This window comes from Squalius cephalus (genome assembly GCF_949319135.1).
Source record: "Squalius cephalus genome assembly, chromosome: 19".
NCBI lineage: Eukaryota > Metazoa > Chordata > Actinopteri > Cypriniformes > Leuciscidae > Squalius > Squalius cephalus.
In genome coordinates this window covers 3,488,413-3,509,569 of record NC_137140.1, presented here as the reverse complement: position 1 = coordinate 3,509,569, position 21,157 = coordinate 3,488,413, and the positions used below count along the sequence as shown (strand labels likewise).

Genomic DNA, 21,157 nt, shown 5'->3' with positions numbered 1-21,157 from the left:
CTATTAGCTAGTAGAGATGATCGGTTCACGTGCCGCTAGGGATCTTTCACGTCACATTTACAAACGCCAACACGTATTTATTGTTTGAATTTCGTAATAAAATTGACAGAATCTGAGAGCTGAGATTTTTTTATATATCATAAGTAACCTGCTCTATAGTCTGTCGGTCTCCGTGTCCTCTTTGCTTCGCGATTTTTCTGTGCGTGAGAAAATGGATGTGTGGCGTGAGAGCGTGTGGAAAGTGTCAATTGCGTGTGGCAGCTCTGCAGTAACAGTAGAAGGAAACGGTTTAATTTGAAACCAGGAAATTCTACTTTAGAAGTACATTTTCACAAAAAAACTATATATATTTATAGAATATAAATTTTCCGGGACTGTCGCTCAAAAAAGAGAACAATCCCTGGAAAACCGGGACGGGTGGCAACGCTAGCTACTGTACACCCAAAGCGCTTTACAATAATATCAGGGAATCTCTCCTCAACCACCACCAGTGGTTATTAGTATAATTAGTATTATCTTCTTAATTATATAGACTGGTCAAAGCTTGTAATAATTCAAATTTTCTAATGTTTTTGAAAGAACTCACCAAGGCTGCATTTATTTGATCAAAAATACAATAAAAACTGTAATATTGTCAAATATTATTATTATTTAAAAGGACTGTTTTCTACGTGAATATATTGTAAAATGTAATTTATTCCTGTGATCAAAGCTGAATTTTCAGCATCATTACTCCAGTCTTCAGTGTCACATGATCCTTCAGAAATCATTCTTGTGAAAGAATTCTCATTCTCAGAAATGCAATGTTATGAGAACATGAGCGTGAACAAACATGAACGCTGCTCGGGACAGTTGACGGACCACAGCTGCATCGGCACGAAAGTTTAAGTCTTGCCAATTTTACTTTTCAAACTCAAGAAGGCACGAAAGGGAGCTCGTTACTCGCACTACTAAGCACACGTCCAGAAATCCATGCGAATACTGGACTGAGCTCTCTTTCACGTCTTCTTGCGATAGAGCAGACATGGTCAAACAAAACTGTCAAAAGGCCGGTCTTGGCAAGTACCCTTGTAAACATGGTCAGTTATGTCTTAACTGAACGAAACCAGTTGAGAAATAAAATGCATGCGTAACATTATATTCAATGGATCCATGCATTATCTCTTAAAGTGACAGCAGCCTAATATTCCTGCTGCTGTCTGTGTTTTTAATGCTAATCAAACAACAAAAGATAAAGACTCACTCACTTCTGTAGACTGAACAACTTTTGTAACTTTATTAAGGATTAAAGGGATTGTTCGGCCATAAATGATATTAAACCCATGATTTACTCGCCCTCAAGCCGTTCGAGATGCATATGTCAATCATTTTTCAGACGAACACATTTTCAGTTATTTTAGAAAATGTCTTCGATCTTTCAGTGGTTATAATGTGAAGCTATGGGGTCCACCTCCTTCAAGTCCCAAAATGTGCATGCATCCTTCACAAAAGTAATCCATCCGGCTCCAGGGGGATAAACGAAGGCCTTCTGAGGGTAATCCGTGCGGTTTTGTCGTAAAAATATACATATTTAAAACTTTATAAATGAAAAGAACTTGCTTCCGGCAACGGTCGACGCGCGTTCACGGGAGATGGATGGAACACTACATCCTATGTCATACGCCGGCATCCATCTCCGTGAACGCGCGTCGACCGTTGCCGGAAGCAAGATATTTTCATTTATAAAGTTTTAAATATGTATATTTTTACTACAAAACTGCACGGATTACCCTCAAGAGGCCTTCGTTTATCCCCCTGGAGCCGGATGGATTACTTTTGTGAAGGATGCATGCACATTTTTGGGACTTGAAGGAGGTGGACCCCATAACTTCACATTATAACCACTGAAAGATCTAAGACATTTTCTAAAATAACTGAAAATGTGTTCGTCTGAAAAATAATTGACATATGCATCTCGAATGGCTTGAGGTTGAGTAAATCATGGGTTTAATATAATTTTTGGCCGAACTATCCCTTTAAGGCCCGTTCACACCAAGAATGATAACTATAAAGATAACTATAAAGTTATCTAAACTATATATTAGCGTCCACACCAGCGGACGATATTGTTCTGTTTACTATAAAGCGCGTGCTCGTCTGTCACTTTAAACGCTCGAGCTCATTACAGCAGGATTGATTCTGATTGGCTGTCATTGTTTTTATCTCTGGATAAAATCGTTCTACAAATGATTCCAACAATATTGTTCCTCTGTGCCATTATCATTATATCTGTGGTGTGAACTCTGTTATTCTTTAATATTGAGAACGATTTTAAGAACTATATATTTATTGTTATCTTTATAGTTTTTGTCCTTGGTTGTGAATGGGCCTTTAATCTTTAAACATTCATCTTTATGTAAAAAATGTATGGCCGGTAAATGTGGCAAAAAATTAGCTTTATGCCCATCTGATATAATCTGACTGATTAAAAACAATTCCAAAAACTACACTTTCTTTAGTAAAGTTTACAGCTTCCTATGAATGTTGTTCACACATTTTTCTCAGATTACATATCCTCTTTTGAGGAAGCCCACCTCCATTCGTTTAATTCCTCCAACCCCTCGTCCGCCATAATATGAAGCGTCTACCGTGGGCCATTTCTTCTTTGGCATGCCGTCCTCATCATCTGACTCCTGAAGAGGAAAAACACGTTACGTACTCGAGCACGAGAGGTACGAAACATCTGCTCGCAGGAATAAACTGCCAGTGCTTTTTTCACATGTTGATGTTGTTATACTCACAGTCATCTGATGTTTTTCATTAAAGCCTCTTCATGAATCTCACACTAAGAAAATTCAGTTCCTTGTTCTAACCCTGCTGTGGCTTAGATGTTGACATGGGATTTGCTACCGAATACAGATTATGAGACAAGGCCAATTTACATCCATTTGAAACTGTAGCTTTCCAGGAGACAAGCTACTCATTATTTATAACAGTTAAACCACAGTGACGTATTTGAAAACATAGTTATACTATGTTGCTAGCTATATGAAGATACTAACAAGAAGCTTTTTATAAGTGTTTTATATAAAGACTCATTACTTTTAAAAATAAATATATTAGAAATCAAATTTGTGTAAAGTAGTTACAAAGTACTTTCTATGAAGTACTAACTATGGCTGTCAACAGAATAAATCAGTTTTGATTAATGTCATGTATTAGAGCAGAATAATGCCGCTGGCAGGCTGTTGACCGGTAGTCGAAACTTCGATCACATTACTCCTATCTTAACTTCGCTACACTGGATACCGGTCAAACTGAGAATTGAGTTCAAAATTGTAGTTTTAGTTTTTAAATCGTTACACAGCCTAGCACCAGGGTACTTATCTGATTGAATACATTCTCAACCCTTCCAGGTCACTAAGGTCTAGCAACCTTGGATTGCTTTATGTGCGTAGATCTAGTTAAAACATCGAGGAGACCGAGCTTTTGCGATTGCCAAACTCGGGAATAGCCTACCAGAATAGATCCGAATGGTGTCATCACTTGCCACTTTTAAATCGAAGCTTAAAGGACATTTTCTTAATGTGGATCTTTAATGTATTATTCAATTTTGAATCGTAATGTATTTAATGTGTTATTTAACTTTGTGTCTGTAATCGTATATATACTGTAACTTCTGTCTTTGACTATATTGTTTTGTTCAGCACTTTGGTCAACCATGGGTTGTTTTTAAATGTGCTCTATAAATATGAAATGAAATGAAATGAAATAAAACACTAGGGGCTTTTGGGAACTTAGTTATAGGAACTATCCACAAGGGTGGTTCCCCGAGGAACGTTTTCCTGGTTGCATTCGCACTGCCAGTAGGAACTCTGAAGTGGCGTAAGCACTGGTGTTTCGCGTGCGTATTGAACTTCCTCCAATAGTTCTAGGAACTATGAAAAGGTTCCTCCGGTGCGAAAGCCCCTTATAAAAAGTCAAATTGGGATTTTTGTTATTTTTTTGTAATTATTCATTTTAATTTGACATACCGCTACTACTACTACTAATAATAATAATAATAGTAATAACAATTGATAATTAATAATAATAATGAAATTAATTACAAATGTTATTATTTGATACACTGTATATTTTCTATATAGTATATATGGTAACACTTTATTTTACAGTGTCGTTGTTACATGTTACATGTACTTACCATAGTAATAACAGTAAATTATGCATAATTACATGCAACTAACCCTCAACCAAACCCTAACCCATGTAGTTGCTTAATATTACTTAGTACTTAAATATATAATAATTACACTGTAACAATGACACCTTAAAACAAAGTGTGACCGTATATATTTATAATATTTATAAGATTGTAAATATAATATTTATACTGTTTTTCTCTGAACTGTTACACCCTTGAGATCTCTGGTATGGCCTACTAGAGGACCCATAGATATTCAGCAAAGTGACATTTAATCCTGTGTATCAGATAAACTGAGGTGTAAGTATAACTCACTGGCTCTGGCGGTGGAGGAGGTGGAGGCTCTTTGATCACCTGTGGAAAGACACACAGATGTTGTGTGAAATACTCAAGTCACATATGCATAATATAGAATATCATGTTAAATCATGACCTCTGGTTATACAGTGTGTGCTCACTTGGGATGAATTGACCAATTTTCCACCTTAAATCACTCAACTTCAGTATTTACCGCAAATCCATAGGCCTTGGCTCCCAGATTTAAAAATATTGGAAGATGTGTCGTGAGAACGTAGTGTATGAAGGCTGATATTTAAGATGGTAAATGAGGCGATGACTTACTACGGTGCAGCAAAGCGGCCAGAACCACCACATGAACAACAGAGCCAATAATAGAAACAACACCAGCAGGGTGATCAGCAGGATCGTCCCATCAAACTGCAAAGGAAAACACAGAGAACGTGGGAGAGGTTGAGAAAGAGAAGGATAAGCAGCCATTTTTATACTTCACTAACAAAAAAATATTGCCATATTGTTATTTGGGATTTATACTTTGTTACTTCAAGAAGAACCAATGTTTTAATTTTGTCAATGAATTTCACTAATGATACGTTGTTGACAAAATAAAATAATTTGCTTATGTTGATAAGCCTGTTATTTGTTTGCATTACATTAATACATTAATAAATATCACATTACATTAATAAATTAATAATATGAAATAAATAAATACATTTACAAAAAGGTTTAAATTAGGGCTGTCAAACGATTAATCGCGATTAATCGCATCCAAAATAAAAGTTTGTGTTTACATAATATATGTGTGTGTATGGTGTATAATTATTTTCTATATATAAATACACACACATGCATGTATATATTTAAGAAAAATGTGTTATTTATATATAAAATATTTATATATAATAGAAATTATATATAATATAAATATATATGCACAGTATATACATGCAAATATTTCTTAAATATATACATGCATGTGTGTGTATTTATATATAGAAAAGAATTATACACCATACACACACATATATTATGTAAAAACAAACTTTTATTTTGGATGCGATTAATCGCGATTAATCGTTTGACAGCCCTAGTTTAAATATTATTAAAAATGAAAAAAAATGTCAGTAAAATGGTTAATGAATGAATATAACATGAAGAAATGTTTAAATATTATTTAGTCATTTTTGACAGTAAAATGGTGTAAAATTAATGAATATTCCATGACAAAATAATGTTTAAATATTATTTAAAAATTACATGTCATTTTTGTCAGTAAAATGTAAAATGTTATCAAATACATGATCATGACGAAATACTAACTATATCTACAGAATATTTTCATCAAAAGACAAGCTGAGAGTAATCTCACTGTTAAAAAGTATGTCATGGGAAAATAATGGGAAGAGCACACTGCTGCTTTTTTCTTTTTTTAAGCATTTACAGAAGAAATGCTTCATGAAAAGTTATTTTTGTGGTTGTGGGCAAGAAGCCCGCTCAGTGAGAGTCAGAGACAGGATCTTTTTGGGGCTCTTGTCTGGGGACGTGCTGAACCCCTGCGGTTTGGCGCTTGATCTGTGTGTTTTTGGGGGGATGGTGTGTGTTGTGAAGAGAAAATGATGATGGGGGACGACCTGAACGTGAGGAGGGGAGAATACAATAAAAATAAGGGGTTACGACGTAAAAGACCACCCATTAATTGTAGTACATAAACTTTCCAATGATTACAATGCAACATAATTACGATCATATATGATAGCTATATTTAGTTTTAATTAAAGGGGACCTATTATACACTTTTACAAAGTCTTGATTTAGTTTTTTGGCTCTACTAGAATGCTTAAAAAACATTTTTTCCTAAATAATCCATTGTTACAACTCCTCTCTTCCCAGTCTGTCAGTAACGCTCTGTTTAGTTCCCGTCTCTATGAAGCCCCTCCTTCTGAAAAGCACACTGTGCTCTGATTGGTCGGCTGGAGCAGTGTGTTGTGATTGGTCGAGCGCTTTGAATGTGTTTGGGAATGTCCCACCCCTTACCATAACCGCCAGTTTAACACACTACTAACTAACTCAACCAGGCCCCGCCCCTTTATTCTGCGTTTTAATTATTTAAATGAGGAATATTGTGACGTGTTCATTCCCAGAAGAAAACTCAAGACTACAATGGAGGCGTTTCAGGGAGTTCAGAAAACACCCAAAAACATTCACTAATGCCATAATTGTATGAGGTAGTTTGGGTTTGGGACAGTTCACAACATTTAAACATGATCATTTATTATGTGAAGAGCTAAAGGGATCATGAGAGTATAAAGGGACCTATTAGAACAAAAAAGGTAATAAATTCTGATTAGATGAGAGGTTTGGAAGAATTGTTATTAATACAGTGCTATGCATAAGTTTAGACACCCATACTAAAGTTGACTAAAAAGAGGAATAAAAAATCATCTTTTGGAAACTGAACTTAATGCCTTAATTTAAAATATTAGGAAAAATCCAACCTTTAAGGACACCAATTTTCTTTGTGAATGAATAATGTATCGTAAATGAATAAATGTTCTTCCTTAAAATACAGGGAGCATAAGTTTGGACACCCCTATGTTAAATTCCCATAGAGGCAGGAAGATTTTTATTTTTAAAGGCCAGTTACTTCATGGATCCAGGATACTATGCATCCTGATAAAGTTCCCTTGGCCTCTGGAATTAAAATAGCCCCACATCATCACATAGCCTTCACCATACCTAGAGATTGGCATGGGGTACTTTCCATAAGATCATCTCTCAATGCAAATCAAAGCAGCTATTAGGCTAACTGAAATAAAACCATGCCAATCTCTAGGTATGGTGAAGGCTATGTGATGATGTGGGGCTATTTTAATTCCAAAGGCCAAGGGAACTTTATCAGGATGCATAGTATCCTGGATCCATGAAGTAACTGGCCTTTAAAAATAAAAATCTGCCTGCCTCTATGGGAATTTAACATAGGGGTGTCCAAATTTATGCACCCTGTATTTTAAGGAAGAACATTTATTTATTTACGATACATTATTCATTCACAAAGAAAATTGGTGTCCTTAAAGGTTGGATTTTTCCTAATTTTTTAAATTAAGGCATTAAGTTCAATTTCCAAAAGATGATTTTTTATTCCTCTTTTTAGTCAACTTTAGCATGGGTGTCTAAACTTATGCATAGCACTGTAAATTAAACTAAGGATGCACAACATACAGATATCAGCCAATACAAAGAAAATCTATAAGTATCAATCAACATTGACGCCTATTTAATTGTGTACTTATTTCTTTTACATAAAAAATACGGTTTAGCCACCATTTAATACTAATTTAAAGGTAATATTTTATAACGAATCATTTATTAGCACTTTTATTTGTAATCATAAGCAAATCTCAAAATGAATTTCCATTTTGTAGATTGTAGTTTGTCTGGACGTGATGTTGTGTTGGTGTGTTTGCAGTCAGACTTACACACTCTGTTGTGGTTATGTGCACGGAGCTGGTGATAAACGACAGACCCTCGTTCATGCTGACTTGCAGGTACACCACCCTGGAGCGCAAAGACCAAAACATACATTTTCATACCCATATTTGTCACTTCGAAAGCTGGCAAACCCTTTAACATTGCACAGAAGTGTCCATAAAAGTAGAAAGAAAACACACACAAGACCAACAGGATTTAGAGAGACATCAGACATGTGTGCCAAAGACAACATTTTTGTGACATTTTTGAGATGTATTTGCAGATCTTTAGTTTTGTGTGAAATGCCTTCCAGACCATAATTGGCACCCTTACAGCGCTTTGGAGGGTGTGCTGGTTAACTTTTGTTGTAGTCAGCTGTCTAGTGTCTCAAACATTTGATAAAAACAGCATTCCAAATGTTCAGCATTCCCGCCGAGGTTTGTGTCTGAACAGACAGAGGTTAAGTCTGCTCTTCTGACAGATAAAGTCATTTCTCCCTGATGAAGAGCATCTACTTTAGCTTAGGTTCACATTCCTCCGTGCAAAAACACTGATAAACAGCCGGATTTTTGCCAGACAATTATGACTAAAATTCTCTTCGTAAAAAGTTTGAAAAAAGCGACGTTTAGATGAATGTATAAATATGTGCTGCACGCTTTCCTCTCAATAACAGAATGACAACGGTGATAAAACAGCAGATAAAGGAATAGTTCACTAAAAAATTCAAATTCTTTCAAGTTGTTTCAAACCTGTATGAATTTCTTTCTTCTGCTGAACACAAAGAAAGATATTTTGAAGAATATGGGTAACCAGCCAGTTGATGGACCCCATTGACTTCCATAGTAGGAAAAAAATTTCAATGAATGTCAATGGGGTCCATCAACTCTCTGGTTAGCCACATTCTTCAAAATATCTTCTTTTGTGTTCAGCAGAAGAAAGAAATTCATTCAGGTTTGAAACAACTTGAGGGTGAGTAAATGATGAACTATTTCTTTAAGAAAGCATCTGATGAGCTCTGAAATTCGGCTCTCCAGTCAAGTCACGTTTATTTAAATACCACTTTATTCAGTGTATTGCTTTAAAGCAAGCTGTTTTATAATATCAAACATGAAAAAACAGTGTCACTTTCAATTAGAATTACAACTTCAATTTCTACTATAAAGCGGCTCTCCCGTGTGTTCATGTTTTTACTGGCGTCCGACCTCGACGGACTGAACAGGAGAAATGAACCGGGGAGGATTTCCACATCAAAGAAGGCGGAGCCTCAGAGCCACACCCACCTATTAGGTCAGCACCACGAACCAGTGGTAGTTTGAAGGCGTTTACCAGCAAGAGCAAACTTTTCTGGAAACTCCAAACGCATCAATTTTGGCCTGATTTTGTTCGAAACAACGTTGCACCAGTTTGTTCTTCGATTCCACTTAGAGTATATCGGGGCCTTGAGAGGCAAAGTAAAGTTTAGGTGTGTTTTTCACACTTTTCAAGCAAACCTGAATACTTTCACACCGAACTTTGATGTCAAATGGACCCAGTCCACACCAAAAGCTCTAGTGTGAAAGTGTCACTCTTTAAAGATGTCGTGGGACGGTCCGGCATGTATGCGAGGAAGGTTGGATGACGGTTCGAGGTAGGATGGGAAAGAAGACAAGATGAGTGCGAGAAGAGAAAAGAAATGGACTGGCGATTTGGGATTAGGACAGTTCACTACATTCAAAGTATTTAGAGCTAAAGGGAACATGACAGTATGAGACTTCGGGCCCTCTCTTACACCCGGCGCAATGCAGCGCTAAGCGCGACACAAGTGTTTTTTGCTAGTTTCAGTCCGACGCAGTTTTCATTTTCACGTTCTGTGCCACGTTGTTTAAATAGCAAATGCATTTGCACCCATGGGCTGCTGGTCTGAGAACGAGGTGTGTTCAGGCGCATTGTTGGTGTGTTGCTATTTTGAGGAACAGAAATAGACTGAGCCATTGACCAACTGAAACCGGGTCTAAAGTCAATGCGCAATATTTTTTTGGTTATTTAAAGAGCGTGTTAGTAATGTGCGGGTGAGTCCACAACGCGCATACACTCTGCTTATTACACACACAGGGACGCACAGCGGCACACAAACATGCCAAATATTTAAAATAAAAGGATTACATGTAAAATATTATTATTGTGTGCATAAAGATATGGTGAAATCCGTCTTGTCCTGTAGATGATCTGCTTGCGCACTTTAACCTCACGCACGAGCAGATCCGTTTGCGCTCTGGAGACGGCTTCTGTATTCCCACTATCAAATTCCGTCATGTAAATAGCGAATCTGCCATGGCGCGGGCGCAACTGGCATTTAAAGGGAATGGGAGATGAGACTCTGATTGGTTTAACACACGTAAATCCCAAAACACACCCATTACTCATTAAGAGAATAGGGACAACCCTTTTAGACCATGTGCCGGGAGCGCCGACCATTTTTCCCGTCGTTAAACTAGCAAAAGTGGATTCGGACACGCCCTAAGTGAACTTGCGCCGTGCACTTTAAACCATGCGCTTAGATCGTTAAAATAGGGCCCATAGTCTTAAAAATACAGGTTTCTATGAGAACAAAAAATAAAGGGACATTATGATGAAAAAAATTATGAGAAATTTATGCTTTTGTATTCTCTCGCAAATGTTTGCTGTTCCCCCGAAAAAACTTTGCGTTCACTCACAAAACATCATCATTAATATTGTTTATATTTTGGTTTTACATTAACATTATTTCTGCCACCATATAATACTAATTTAAATGTAATATTTAATAGCATTAATAATTAGCAATTATCATTTATTTATGTATTATTCATTTATATTAATAATTTATTATTAATAATGAATTATAACACTTTTAATTGTAATCTTTAGCAAATCTCAAAATGAATTTCCACTTTGTATATTGTAGATTATAATATTATGATGGCTAAATTCACTAAGCAATTCGCTAGATTTTAATATTTAGTGTTTTTTCTTTTTAGACAATTTTTTTTTTTAATTCTGCATATCAGCTATAAAATTGAAATATTTATCAATTTATCAATATCAACCAGAATTTTAATTTTAGTGCAGCCATACATCAAACATTGACCACAAACTCAGAGAACTAGAGAAGAACTAGATAACTATATTTTATTGTATTATTATGTCCTTGTATAACTATATTTCCTACAAGAAAACCTTGTCTATGAAGAATAGAAATATTTATAACATCAAGACTCTAAAAACTCAAGAACACTGTCGTTCTTGACAACAAGAGGGTTCTGAACATAATATGCTGTCTCAGAAGCGGGAGAGAAGATCTGGAGGTTTATGGGAGCAGTAAGGAAATAATGGAGATGAAGAGGAACAAAGAAAAGCAGAGAGTGGGAGTGATTTCTGAAAACTATCTGCTTTAACAGCTCCTCAGAGCCTCTGACATCATCTGAAGCTCAGGCTTTGATTCTGAGGCTATGAACTCATGAAATCAGGCAGTTCTGGAAAAAACAGGATAAAACAGCGAGCTGTGTAAGGAAGAGGAATGTGACCTCTGACTGGGATCATAAACACGAGCTAATGCATGGCAGACCTGTCCATCAGCCTCTCACTTACTTTCCCACTTCATCTATAACAGGCGCAGGGCACAGCAAGAACGTGTCTTCAACAATCGCAGGCTTCTCATCTGTCACAGGAAGAGGAAAAGCTTAGTAAAGCAGATTAAATGCAACTATACATGTTCATGAGAAATGAGAAAGTACTCCGACTCTGTGGGAATATTCGCAGGGGAAACACTCACTGAGCGTGACCGTGTCGTTTATTTTGAAGCTGCACAGGACCTGGTCTATGTTTCTGGCGTGCCGAAAGCCATTACCTCTCACCACCACTTGAAAAGACTCTGAAACACAGATTCCCACAGTTGCTGCTCAAAAAATAGTGATAAATCCTCACAAAAGACATTTCATTACACCATTTCCCAACAAAAATGTGTGTGTTTCCAGCATGGGTCAAGTAGCTCAAGTAATGCTGGGTAATATAAAACCACAATGATATAATTGTCCTCTCGGGTAAATGCATCTCACAGACTGTCAAGTTCAACGCTGGAATTTCTTTATGATTATTTTATGATAATGTGCTTATTTTTATTTGCAACAATTCCAGTAATTTTTTTATTTGATGATACATACAGTAAATGTGTGCAACTTTAATGTTTAAATGGAAATTTAGTCCAAAATAGTGATATGCTGTATGCAAGTATGGAAATTAAATGAATCATGCAGTCTTACAGATTTAAAGACAGTTCATAGCAAGAAAGATAAGATCTGCCGCTTTAAATGCTCAGGCTCGTTACAGCAGGATTGATTCTGATTGGCTGTCAATGTTTTTATCACTCAATTGCTGGAAAAAATAGTTCTGAAAGTGATTCCAGTTGTTTCTCTGTGCCGTTATCGTGATAGTTGTGGTGTGAACTATGCTATTCTTTTACATCTGGAATGATTTTTAAAACAATATCTTTAGTTTTACCATTACAGTTTTAGTCCTTGGTGTGAACAGGCCTTTACGGAGTTAAATTCTCTTTGACTTGCAATATAACAAAGATTTATGGCACTTACATAATCCACTGACAGACATGTACAGTGAGTAAACAAGAATCCATATCTCCTACAGCTAAAATCCATGATGAGATCTTATTAATTGAATGTGGAAGGAACATAGCTATTAGCAAATTAAATCAAGGGCATTATTATTATTTTATGTAAATGGGTCAATGACGTGACGGGTCATTTTTTTTGTCCAAAGGCCTTAATAATAATAAAAAAACAAATATACAACATCCAAAGTATGTAAGGTAGTACAACTTGATCTCTTTTACTGAATCCTACATATAAAGGTATTTTAAAGATTTTGAAGTGTCAAAAGGTCATTCGGAAAAACCGATATAGTAAATATTTAAATGGAATAATATTGTTTTTAATAACTAAAGGAACTACAATAATACAAATATAAAGCAGATAAGGCTCTTTTTTTTACATTTCCCCTTTTCTCCTTTCCCTGTGCAATGTTTTACTTGAATATGTTGGAGTGTTTAGAGTAGTCCAATAAATGATTACATTTATGAGATCAGTGATCATTTTTTTAAATATTTCTTCTGTGGTACACACTATATACTATCTCAACATTAATGTCAAATCAGTTTTTAACTTTCAAATCAGTGGTTAAACCGAATGACTTTTTTGGTGACATTTTTTCCATCTTGTAAAAAATGACAAAAAACAGTGTTAATTGATTGTACAAACCACAAAATCTTATTGTTAACACCTAGGTAAACTAAAAAAATGGTTTCAAATATAGTTATATCTCCATTCTATTTTTTTACACTTTTAAAAACCTTATTCGTCAATGACCCAAATATATATAGAATTTTTTTCATACCTCCTGCACATACGCTGGATGGATCCGCTGCCAAGATCTCGATACAAGATTTTTTGATGATCTAAAAAAAGAAAATATTTCATTCATATCAATTTTCATTTAAATAAAAAATGATAAAACAATTTAATAATTAGTTCAAAATGCATTTATCAATTATTATTAAAGCTAAAGTGTGTCATTTCTGCATTGGTGCCAATGGTTTCTGTGATAAGCTTTATCTTTCGATGGTCTTGGGAAACGCAGACTTGATTGATGTTTTGAAAATACCACAGTGTTACAGTGTAAAACTTTCAGGTGAATCAGTTTACAAATGGATACAAATGTTGTTATGTTGCAAACAAACGATTTCTTACCATATTATTTAAATCATGTCTTGTTGTAATTATAAACACACTGGGGGTTTGTCGTGCAAATAGTTTTACCATTTACTGCACTTTGTTATTCTTCTAGTTATTTGCCCATAGTAGCTAATGATTGGAAGTCTCGCACATTCACAGGAAATATTAATTGAAAAATAAGGTGGATATTAAGCTTGGATAAAAAAATTAAAAAAATACCATTGAAAAAATTCCACACTTTAGCTTTAAAGGGAAAGTTCACCCAAAAAATGAAAATATCATCATCATTTATTCACCCTCATTACTTTCCAAATCCATAAGACTTTCATTCATCTTCGGAACACAAATTAAGATTTCTGTCCTTCCATTAAAAGTCTGTTCACCAAAAACTCATTTGAATCAAGCCGTTTAATCCAACTCTTCTGAAGAGACACGATGGCTTTATATTAGGGCTGTCAAACGATTAATCGCGATTAATCGCATCCAAAATAAAAGTTTGTGTTTACATAATATATGTGTGTGTATGGAGTATAATTATTTTCTATATATAAATACACACACATGCATATATATTTAAGAAAAATGTGTTATTTATATATAAAATATTTATATATAATATAAATTATATATAATATAAATATATATACACAGTATATACATGCAAATGTTTCTTAAATATATACATGCATGTGTGTGTATTTATATATAGAAAATAATTATACACCGTACACACACATATATTATGTAAAAACAAACTTTTATTTTGGATGCGATTAATCGCGATTAATCGTTTGACAGCCCTACTTTATATGATTAACATATTTAATTGATGCTTTTATTCAAATTTAAACATTGTTCAGCAAACATAAACAAAAGCAATGGATGGACAGAAATAATTTGCGCTATAAAAGTCTTATAGGTTTGGAACGACATGAATAATTAAATGCAGAATTTTCATTTTTGGATGAACTAACCCTTTGAGTAAGGAAAATGCATCTTAGAAGATTCACAAAATGCATTCTTAATGAATCTTCCACAAGCTTCAGTTTACCGAGTCAATCATTCCTCTCAGTGCCTGGAATCCTCCCAAGACCGGAAACACATGCTTACTGGTGTCCGCTATGGTAGCCAGCTAGAACAGGAAAAACAGATGTTTATTTAGTTTCGATTGGTTGATTTCAACTGGTTTCCACCATATAAAGTGCATGGTTTATATTGAATTACATTCTCTGGTAAGTATACTTGAGGGTTTAGGAAGAGTCTCCAACATTGTTTGCTAGATGGAAGAACGTATTGATGCTTTGATGCTAGTTTAATCTGTTAACTGTCACCCCCCTTTTTGAGTATAGACTTTAATATTTGTAATTTATAAATGATTTGGTAAGATTTATCTCTATTTAAAGAAGACGCTCGGATTATTGCAGCACCTTCAAATAATGAAAGTGTAAAAAAAGTTATAGAAGTTTACTGTAAAGCAAACATTTGTTTATCCAATTATCCAAATAATCTGGACTCTAAAATATATGTCTAACCAAGTTTGAAGTTAATATCACAAAAATCGAGCCCGCTAAAAGGTTTCCATGATAGCACAATGTTTAATTTCGAAACAGTTTTCATTTTAATTTATACTTTTTAAATTGTAAACTTTCCAATGATTTAGTAATTTATGATGATTTCTAAAATATGAGATAGGGATTAAAGGCAATAAAAAAGCACTCCAATAACTGACTGTTAGCAGGCTAAGTCCAGATTCACTTGCAACTTGCACCAGCGTTAAAAAAACTACTGTCAGGATTTACTAAAGACACGCAGTGATAAATTAGCACTGAAAAGGTGTGGACCTTTTTGCATATGCATATGTAGGAGTTTCCCTTTCAGACGCAACATTTATGGTAGGAGAGTATTTAAATGAATCATGCAAGGTTATTTATTAAGGTTTGTGCTCGTCAATTTACTGGTATTTACTATTTGCGCCATTATTTTACCGCCCCAAAAAAGCACGTCTTAAACCAGACGCTAACTGGTAGATTGTGTTGGTCATTATGGAAATGATCCGGCTGAGTCTGTTCTTTAATTTGCACGTCGTCAGTAGATCAAGCGCAGAAATTTCCACTTCCATCGCCGCTTTTATGGAATTACGTTCTCACGCTAATTTGCCCTGTTTTGGTAAATCTGGCCCCATGTGTACAAGTTTAGGAAACCATCAACAAAAGATCATCACCTGTGTTTCATTGAAGTCCTTAACTCCAACACAATACACGATCGCACCCAATCCCCGAGCTCGTGCTGCCTGGTTAAATATCAAGCATTCTCAATTAGAAACCATGAGCCTTTAGATTCATAAATATCTGCAGACTGAACGCTTGTTACCTCCTGTTGAGCCGCTATCAGCTGATGTTCTTGAAGTTCACCGTCCGTCAATGCAATTATGACACTCGCAGTTCCTACAAAGTGGAGTGAAGATCGTCATTGTTGGTAAGAACAAACTTTAATTATAGCAATACTCTATTCAGTGGTGACATCGGGCGTCTTTAATGGAAGCCTACCAAAGTTTTCCTGGTGTATTTGCTCGTTTGCCTGTGAATGAAGATTCGATAATATTGTTAAAAAGAAGCGAAGCATATTTAAATAGCTAATTTGAATGAAAAACAGCTTTAATTTGAACATTTTACCCTTTCTAGACCAAGATGCATAAACGTATCTCCACCTGGGATCTCTCGTCTTAGAACATTAAGGCCTTTTCTTATGGTCTCCCTTTGAAAAATGCAAATAAAAATGAGAAGAATAAACTCAAATTCTACAAATGTGAAGCACTCGAGAACGTGTCTTTCTGCACCTGTTTTCGGTGAGTTTCATGATTGTGGTCCCTCTGGTTGAGAAGACGATGAAGGACATTCGCAGCATAGGGCTGTAAAATGATGAAAAGCAGACCAGAAATGGTTACAAATTAGTGAAATCATCTATAGCACACATAAGAAATCGTATGCAACTGGAACATGCCATTCTTTCAGTTGGGTCTTATACAGTTTGATTCATTTGTTTTTCTCAGGAGACGTCGGTTTAGTACCTGGTGAATTTCACAGCCAAATGTTCAACAAAAGCGTAGATTTCGTCCCAGTGGTGTTTGACACTTCCTGACCTGAGGAGAAAGAGGTGGAAAAAAAAAAATCAATAAATGGGATGCTCCTGCTTTGACCCTTTAAATGCATTAGATCAATACAACTGAGAATCCTTCAAATTAATTATCAATGCTTTTAACTGCGGAAAGGATGATGCCGTCAAATGTTGACCCCTTCAGTTTTCCCCTTGAGGCACGGCTGTAAACGCTCAATGACAGCTGGTCATTTCCTGTCCCAGTCCCGCTAATTCATTAGTGCTGGATGACAAATGGGAAATGAACTAATTGAGTCTACTGATCTGAGCTTGAGTCAGTTTGACTTAATTAAATGAAACATGCAGCAGGAATTGGCTCTGTGTCGTGTAAATATCTTTCCCTGGCCTGTGCAACACGTTTAGTCTGAGAGCCAGACATAACAGTAACTGGGTCACTTGATGAAACCGGTGCCTGTGCTAGTCTGACAAGGTGATTTTAAAGGCACACTATGCAAGATTTGTACCTTAATATAACAGCTTTGAAATCATTTTGATGGTAAACGAACTCGTAGTAGGGCGAATCATCCCGATAGCAATGCGCCGCTGGCAAAACCAGCAATGCAGGTTTGAGAGGTGTCACCCCGACAAATCTCGCGAGAATCACGACTTGCTTTACGGCACGATGTCACATACATCAACAACATATGAAGCAGCCTCTATGGAAGACACTAGCACGCATTTCAGACGTGAATCACGGCAGAGTCGACGAAGAAAGCGCGGTCAGAAGAGTGCAGAGACGGCTCTGCGTGAGTGGTATTTACGACAGTAACGTTAAATACAAGTACTCCACAGCGACTCTAGAGGTCGCTGTTTGAGAAAAACGGAAAATGCAGAGTGTGCCTTTAACCCAACATAAACTAGCCTGGTAATACCAGACTCTGCTACTTCACTTTGCTTCGTAGAGAGAGTCTGGAATAGCATAATAGAGAAGTGTTTTCTCTCTCGCGGGGGGGCGCTTGTCTGAAGTTTAAAATCATTGGTTACCCGTAAGCCAATCACATAACGTTTGGTTATGGCGTGTGTTATGCGCATGCTCAGCCGCATCTAACTTCCACTGTAAACACATGTATGATGCAAAAACTAAACCACTGAGCGAAATACCGGAGTGAACATGGCTGTGAACGACTTTTGCAGATTATGTGAAGTAAATCTACGCAAGTACGCATCCACCACGGTACAATCAGCGTCTACGTCACGGCTCTCTCAGCCCGCCCTCTGTTCGTTGATTGGCCCGGCTGTTTTCAGGCCGGTGGAAAACTGAAAGATACGCTGCTATCTCAGACTGACTACAGGAGCGAAATGAAATTAGCGGAAGTAGGAAGTCTGACGTAGTCAGGCTAAACATAAACAATTTGCTAAAATTCTTATTAAGTTTAGAAAACGTTATTTCTGAATGTTCTCTGAACGTTCTAAACGACCATGTTAAAGGGATAGTTCGGCCAAAAATTATATTTAACCCATGATTTACTCGCCCTCAAGCCGTTCGAGATGCATATGTCAATCTTTTTTCAGACAAACACATTTTCAGTTATTTTAGAAAGTGTCTTAGATCTTTCAGTGGTTATAATGTGAAGCTATGGGGTCCACCTCCTTCAAGTCCCAAAAATGTGCATGCATCCTTCACAAAAGTAATCCATCCGGCTCCAGGGGGATAAACGAAGGCCTCCTGAGGGTAATCCGTGCGGTTTTGTCGTAAATACATACATATTTAAAACTTTATAAATGAAAATATCTCGCTTCCGGCAACGGTCGACACGCGTTCACGGAGATGGATGCCGGCGTATGACGTAGGACGTAGCGTTTGATTTAGCTATACTTCGTTCAACGTCACGACGCTTCCTTCGCATCCATCTCCCGTGAACGCACGTCGACCGTTGCCAGAAGCGAGATATTTTCATTTATAAAGTTTTAAATATGTATGTATTTACGACAAAACCGCACGGATTACCCTCAGAAGGCCTTCGTTTATCCCCCTGGAGCCGGATGGATTACTTTTGTGAAGGATGCATGCACATTTTTGGGACTTGAAGGAGGTGGACCCCATAGCTTCACATTATAACCACTGAAAGATCTAAGACACTTTCTAAAATAACTGAAAATGTGTTTGTCTGAAAAAAGATTGACATATGCATCTCGAACGGCTTGAGGGTGAGTAAATCATGTGTTAAATATCATTTTTGGCCGAACTATCCCTTTAAGGGAAGAGTGAAAGGTTATCATTTGCATGTGTTTTGTCTTGCTAGTTTACACATTCAATAGATTTTAAAACCATTCGGTTTTCACCCGCTATTATCTTGCACACACAGAGAGAGGCGCGTTTCAGATACTCCGAATTGATTTCTCTTTCGAGTCCCTGTGCACTTGGATGGACACATACACACAAATTATGTAGTCAAAATACCCGTCTCGGCAAGTATTCACGCAAGCACATTTGGTTATGTCTTAAAGGGATACTCCACCGTTTTTTCATATTAAACTGTTATTCCCTTAACTAAGACGAGTTGATACATACCTCTCTCGTCTCAGTGCGTGCACTAAATCGCTCTGTCTTGCGGCGAAACTTTGTTAGCCCAGTTCATTCAATATGGGCCAAGCAGAGAAGCTACCAAACACCTCCACGTTTTCCCTATTTAAATACAGTTACTCGCGTAGTGTAACTCGACCTAGGACGGTGACACAAAACAAAACGTTGCGCTTTTCTAAGCGTGTAAAATGGATAACTATATTGTATGGCGGAATACCATAGCAAGTGCTTGGAAGCACTTCGACTTCGGCGCAGTAATATCTTCACTCGTGAAAAATCCTCTCACCGGCCCCCGCTCCCTCCAGTGAAGATATTACTGCGCCGAAGTCGAAGTGCTTCCAAGCACTTGCTATGGTATTCCGCCATACAATATAGTTATCCATTTTACACGCTTAGAAAAGCGCAACGTTTTGTTTTGTGTCACCGTCCTAGGTCGAGTTACACTACGCGAGTAACTGTATTTAAATAGGGAAAACGTGGAGGTGGTTGGTAGCTTCTCTGCTTGGCCCATATTGAATGAACTGGGCTAAGCTAAGTGCTAACAAAGTTTCGCCGCAAGACAGAGCGATTTAGTGCACGCACTGAGACGAGAGAGGTATGTATCAACTCGTCTTAGTTAAGGGAATAACATAGTTTAATATGAAAAAACGGTGGAGTATCCCTTTAAGTGAACGAGAAATCGGATATGTATCATTATTGGATCTGTCCATGCATGGGGTCTTAAAGTGACAGCAACCTATAAATATACCTATACCTGCTGTTTGTCATGTTAATCAAACACAGCTTTAACAAAGATCAATCTATATTAAATTTATACAGTGAACAGTGTTTTTTATTTATTTAATTATTACATTTCTGTACCTGAAATTAATACTACAGTTAGACCTTACTTTATTTGTAACTTTGTTATGTTGTATTTATGTAATTGGTGTACATTACTTGTTCTTTTTACTGTCTGTTCACTTGCCTTTAATAATGTTTTAATTTTATAAGTTAGGCTAGTAGTTTATGCTGTGGTATCGGAGTACTTAAAGTGAGCTTTCAGTAATAAATGGAAAGCAAAGTTACCTCCCATTTGTAAAATGATATGATGATAACTTTGAACAAACATTCTATTAATGTTACTGGAAGAATGTTTGTTCATAACTTTGAGAAAACCTTGCCAGAATGCCCAAAAAGTACATTTCTGTAGATTTTAAATATTCTATCAGATAAATAAAGTGATTATGGTGTTAATAAATTGCAGCATGCTAAATGAATCAATTTGCATACATGTTGAGTCATATTTCACTCAACATGTATGAATATATAATACATATGTTGCCTTAAGAATTGAATTTAAATTAATTTCAAAACAGAATTCAATTTCATTTCTAAGCCTTGCGCTCAAGATTGTGAAACTAAGGGAGCTTCTTAGAAAGAGATTTTGATTTATAACAATTATGATCATCCCCTACTGAAAAACATAACAAAACATGATATAAATTAGTGCACTTTAACCTTTCCATTGAGAGTTCAATTCCTGAAACTATAATGAAATCATGTTACGTTTTTTTTAATAATAAATTATATCAACTAAAATCTAAAAGTGCATAGAGAATATAGTTTGTGTCTATCAAATGTGCATATTTTCTAATAATTTAAAGAAGTGACAGACGAAATCTTCATTAAGAAATCTAAAAACATCCAAATAAAGTTTTTAACTACATTTTTGCTGATGTGTTTAGAAAAACTACTACTGTATATTAAGATATAGTACAAGTCGGT

At 36.2% G+C, this 21,157-nt stretch overlaps 1 protein-coding gene across 1 annotated transcript in view; it reads right to left on the bottom strand.

Annotated features, from left to right (window-relative positions):
- Positions 1-21,157, bottom strand: part of antxr1c (ANTXR cell adhesion molecule 1c) — a 36,006-nt gene that overhangs the window by 7,482 nt on the left and 7,367 nt on the right. The window contains exons 2-15 of the mRNA XM_079851999.1: positions 16,781-16,852; positions 16,550-16,621; positions 16,386-16,467; positions 16,260-16,290; positions 16,084-16,157; positions 15,935-16,003; positions 14,765-14,845; positions 13,376-13,436; positions 11,742-11,840; positions 11,558-11,627; positions 7,960-8,038; positions 4,805-4,900; positions 4,499-4,537; positions 2,574-2,672 (exon numbers count right to left, since the gene is read on the bottom strand). Of these exons, the coding sequence (XP_079708125.1) occupies positions 2,574-2,672; positions 4,499-4,537; positions 4,805-4,900; positions 7,960-8,038; positions 11,558-11,627; positions 11,742-11,840; positions 13,376-13,436; positions 14,765-14,845; positions 15,935-16,003; positions 16,084-16,157; positions 16,260-16,290; positions 16,386-16,467; positions 16,550-16,621; positions 16,781-16,852 (1,024 nt within the window). The remainder of the gene's footprint in view (positions 1-2,573; positions 2,673-4,498; positions 4,538-4,804; positions 4,901-7,959; positions 8,039-11,557; positions 11,628-11,741; positions 11,841-13,375; positions 13,437-14,764; positions 14,846-15,934; positions 16,004-16,083; positions 16,158-16,259; positions 16,291-16,385; positions 16,468-16,549; positions 16,622-16,780; positions 16,853-21,157) is intronic.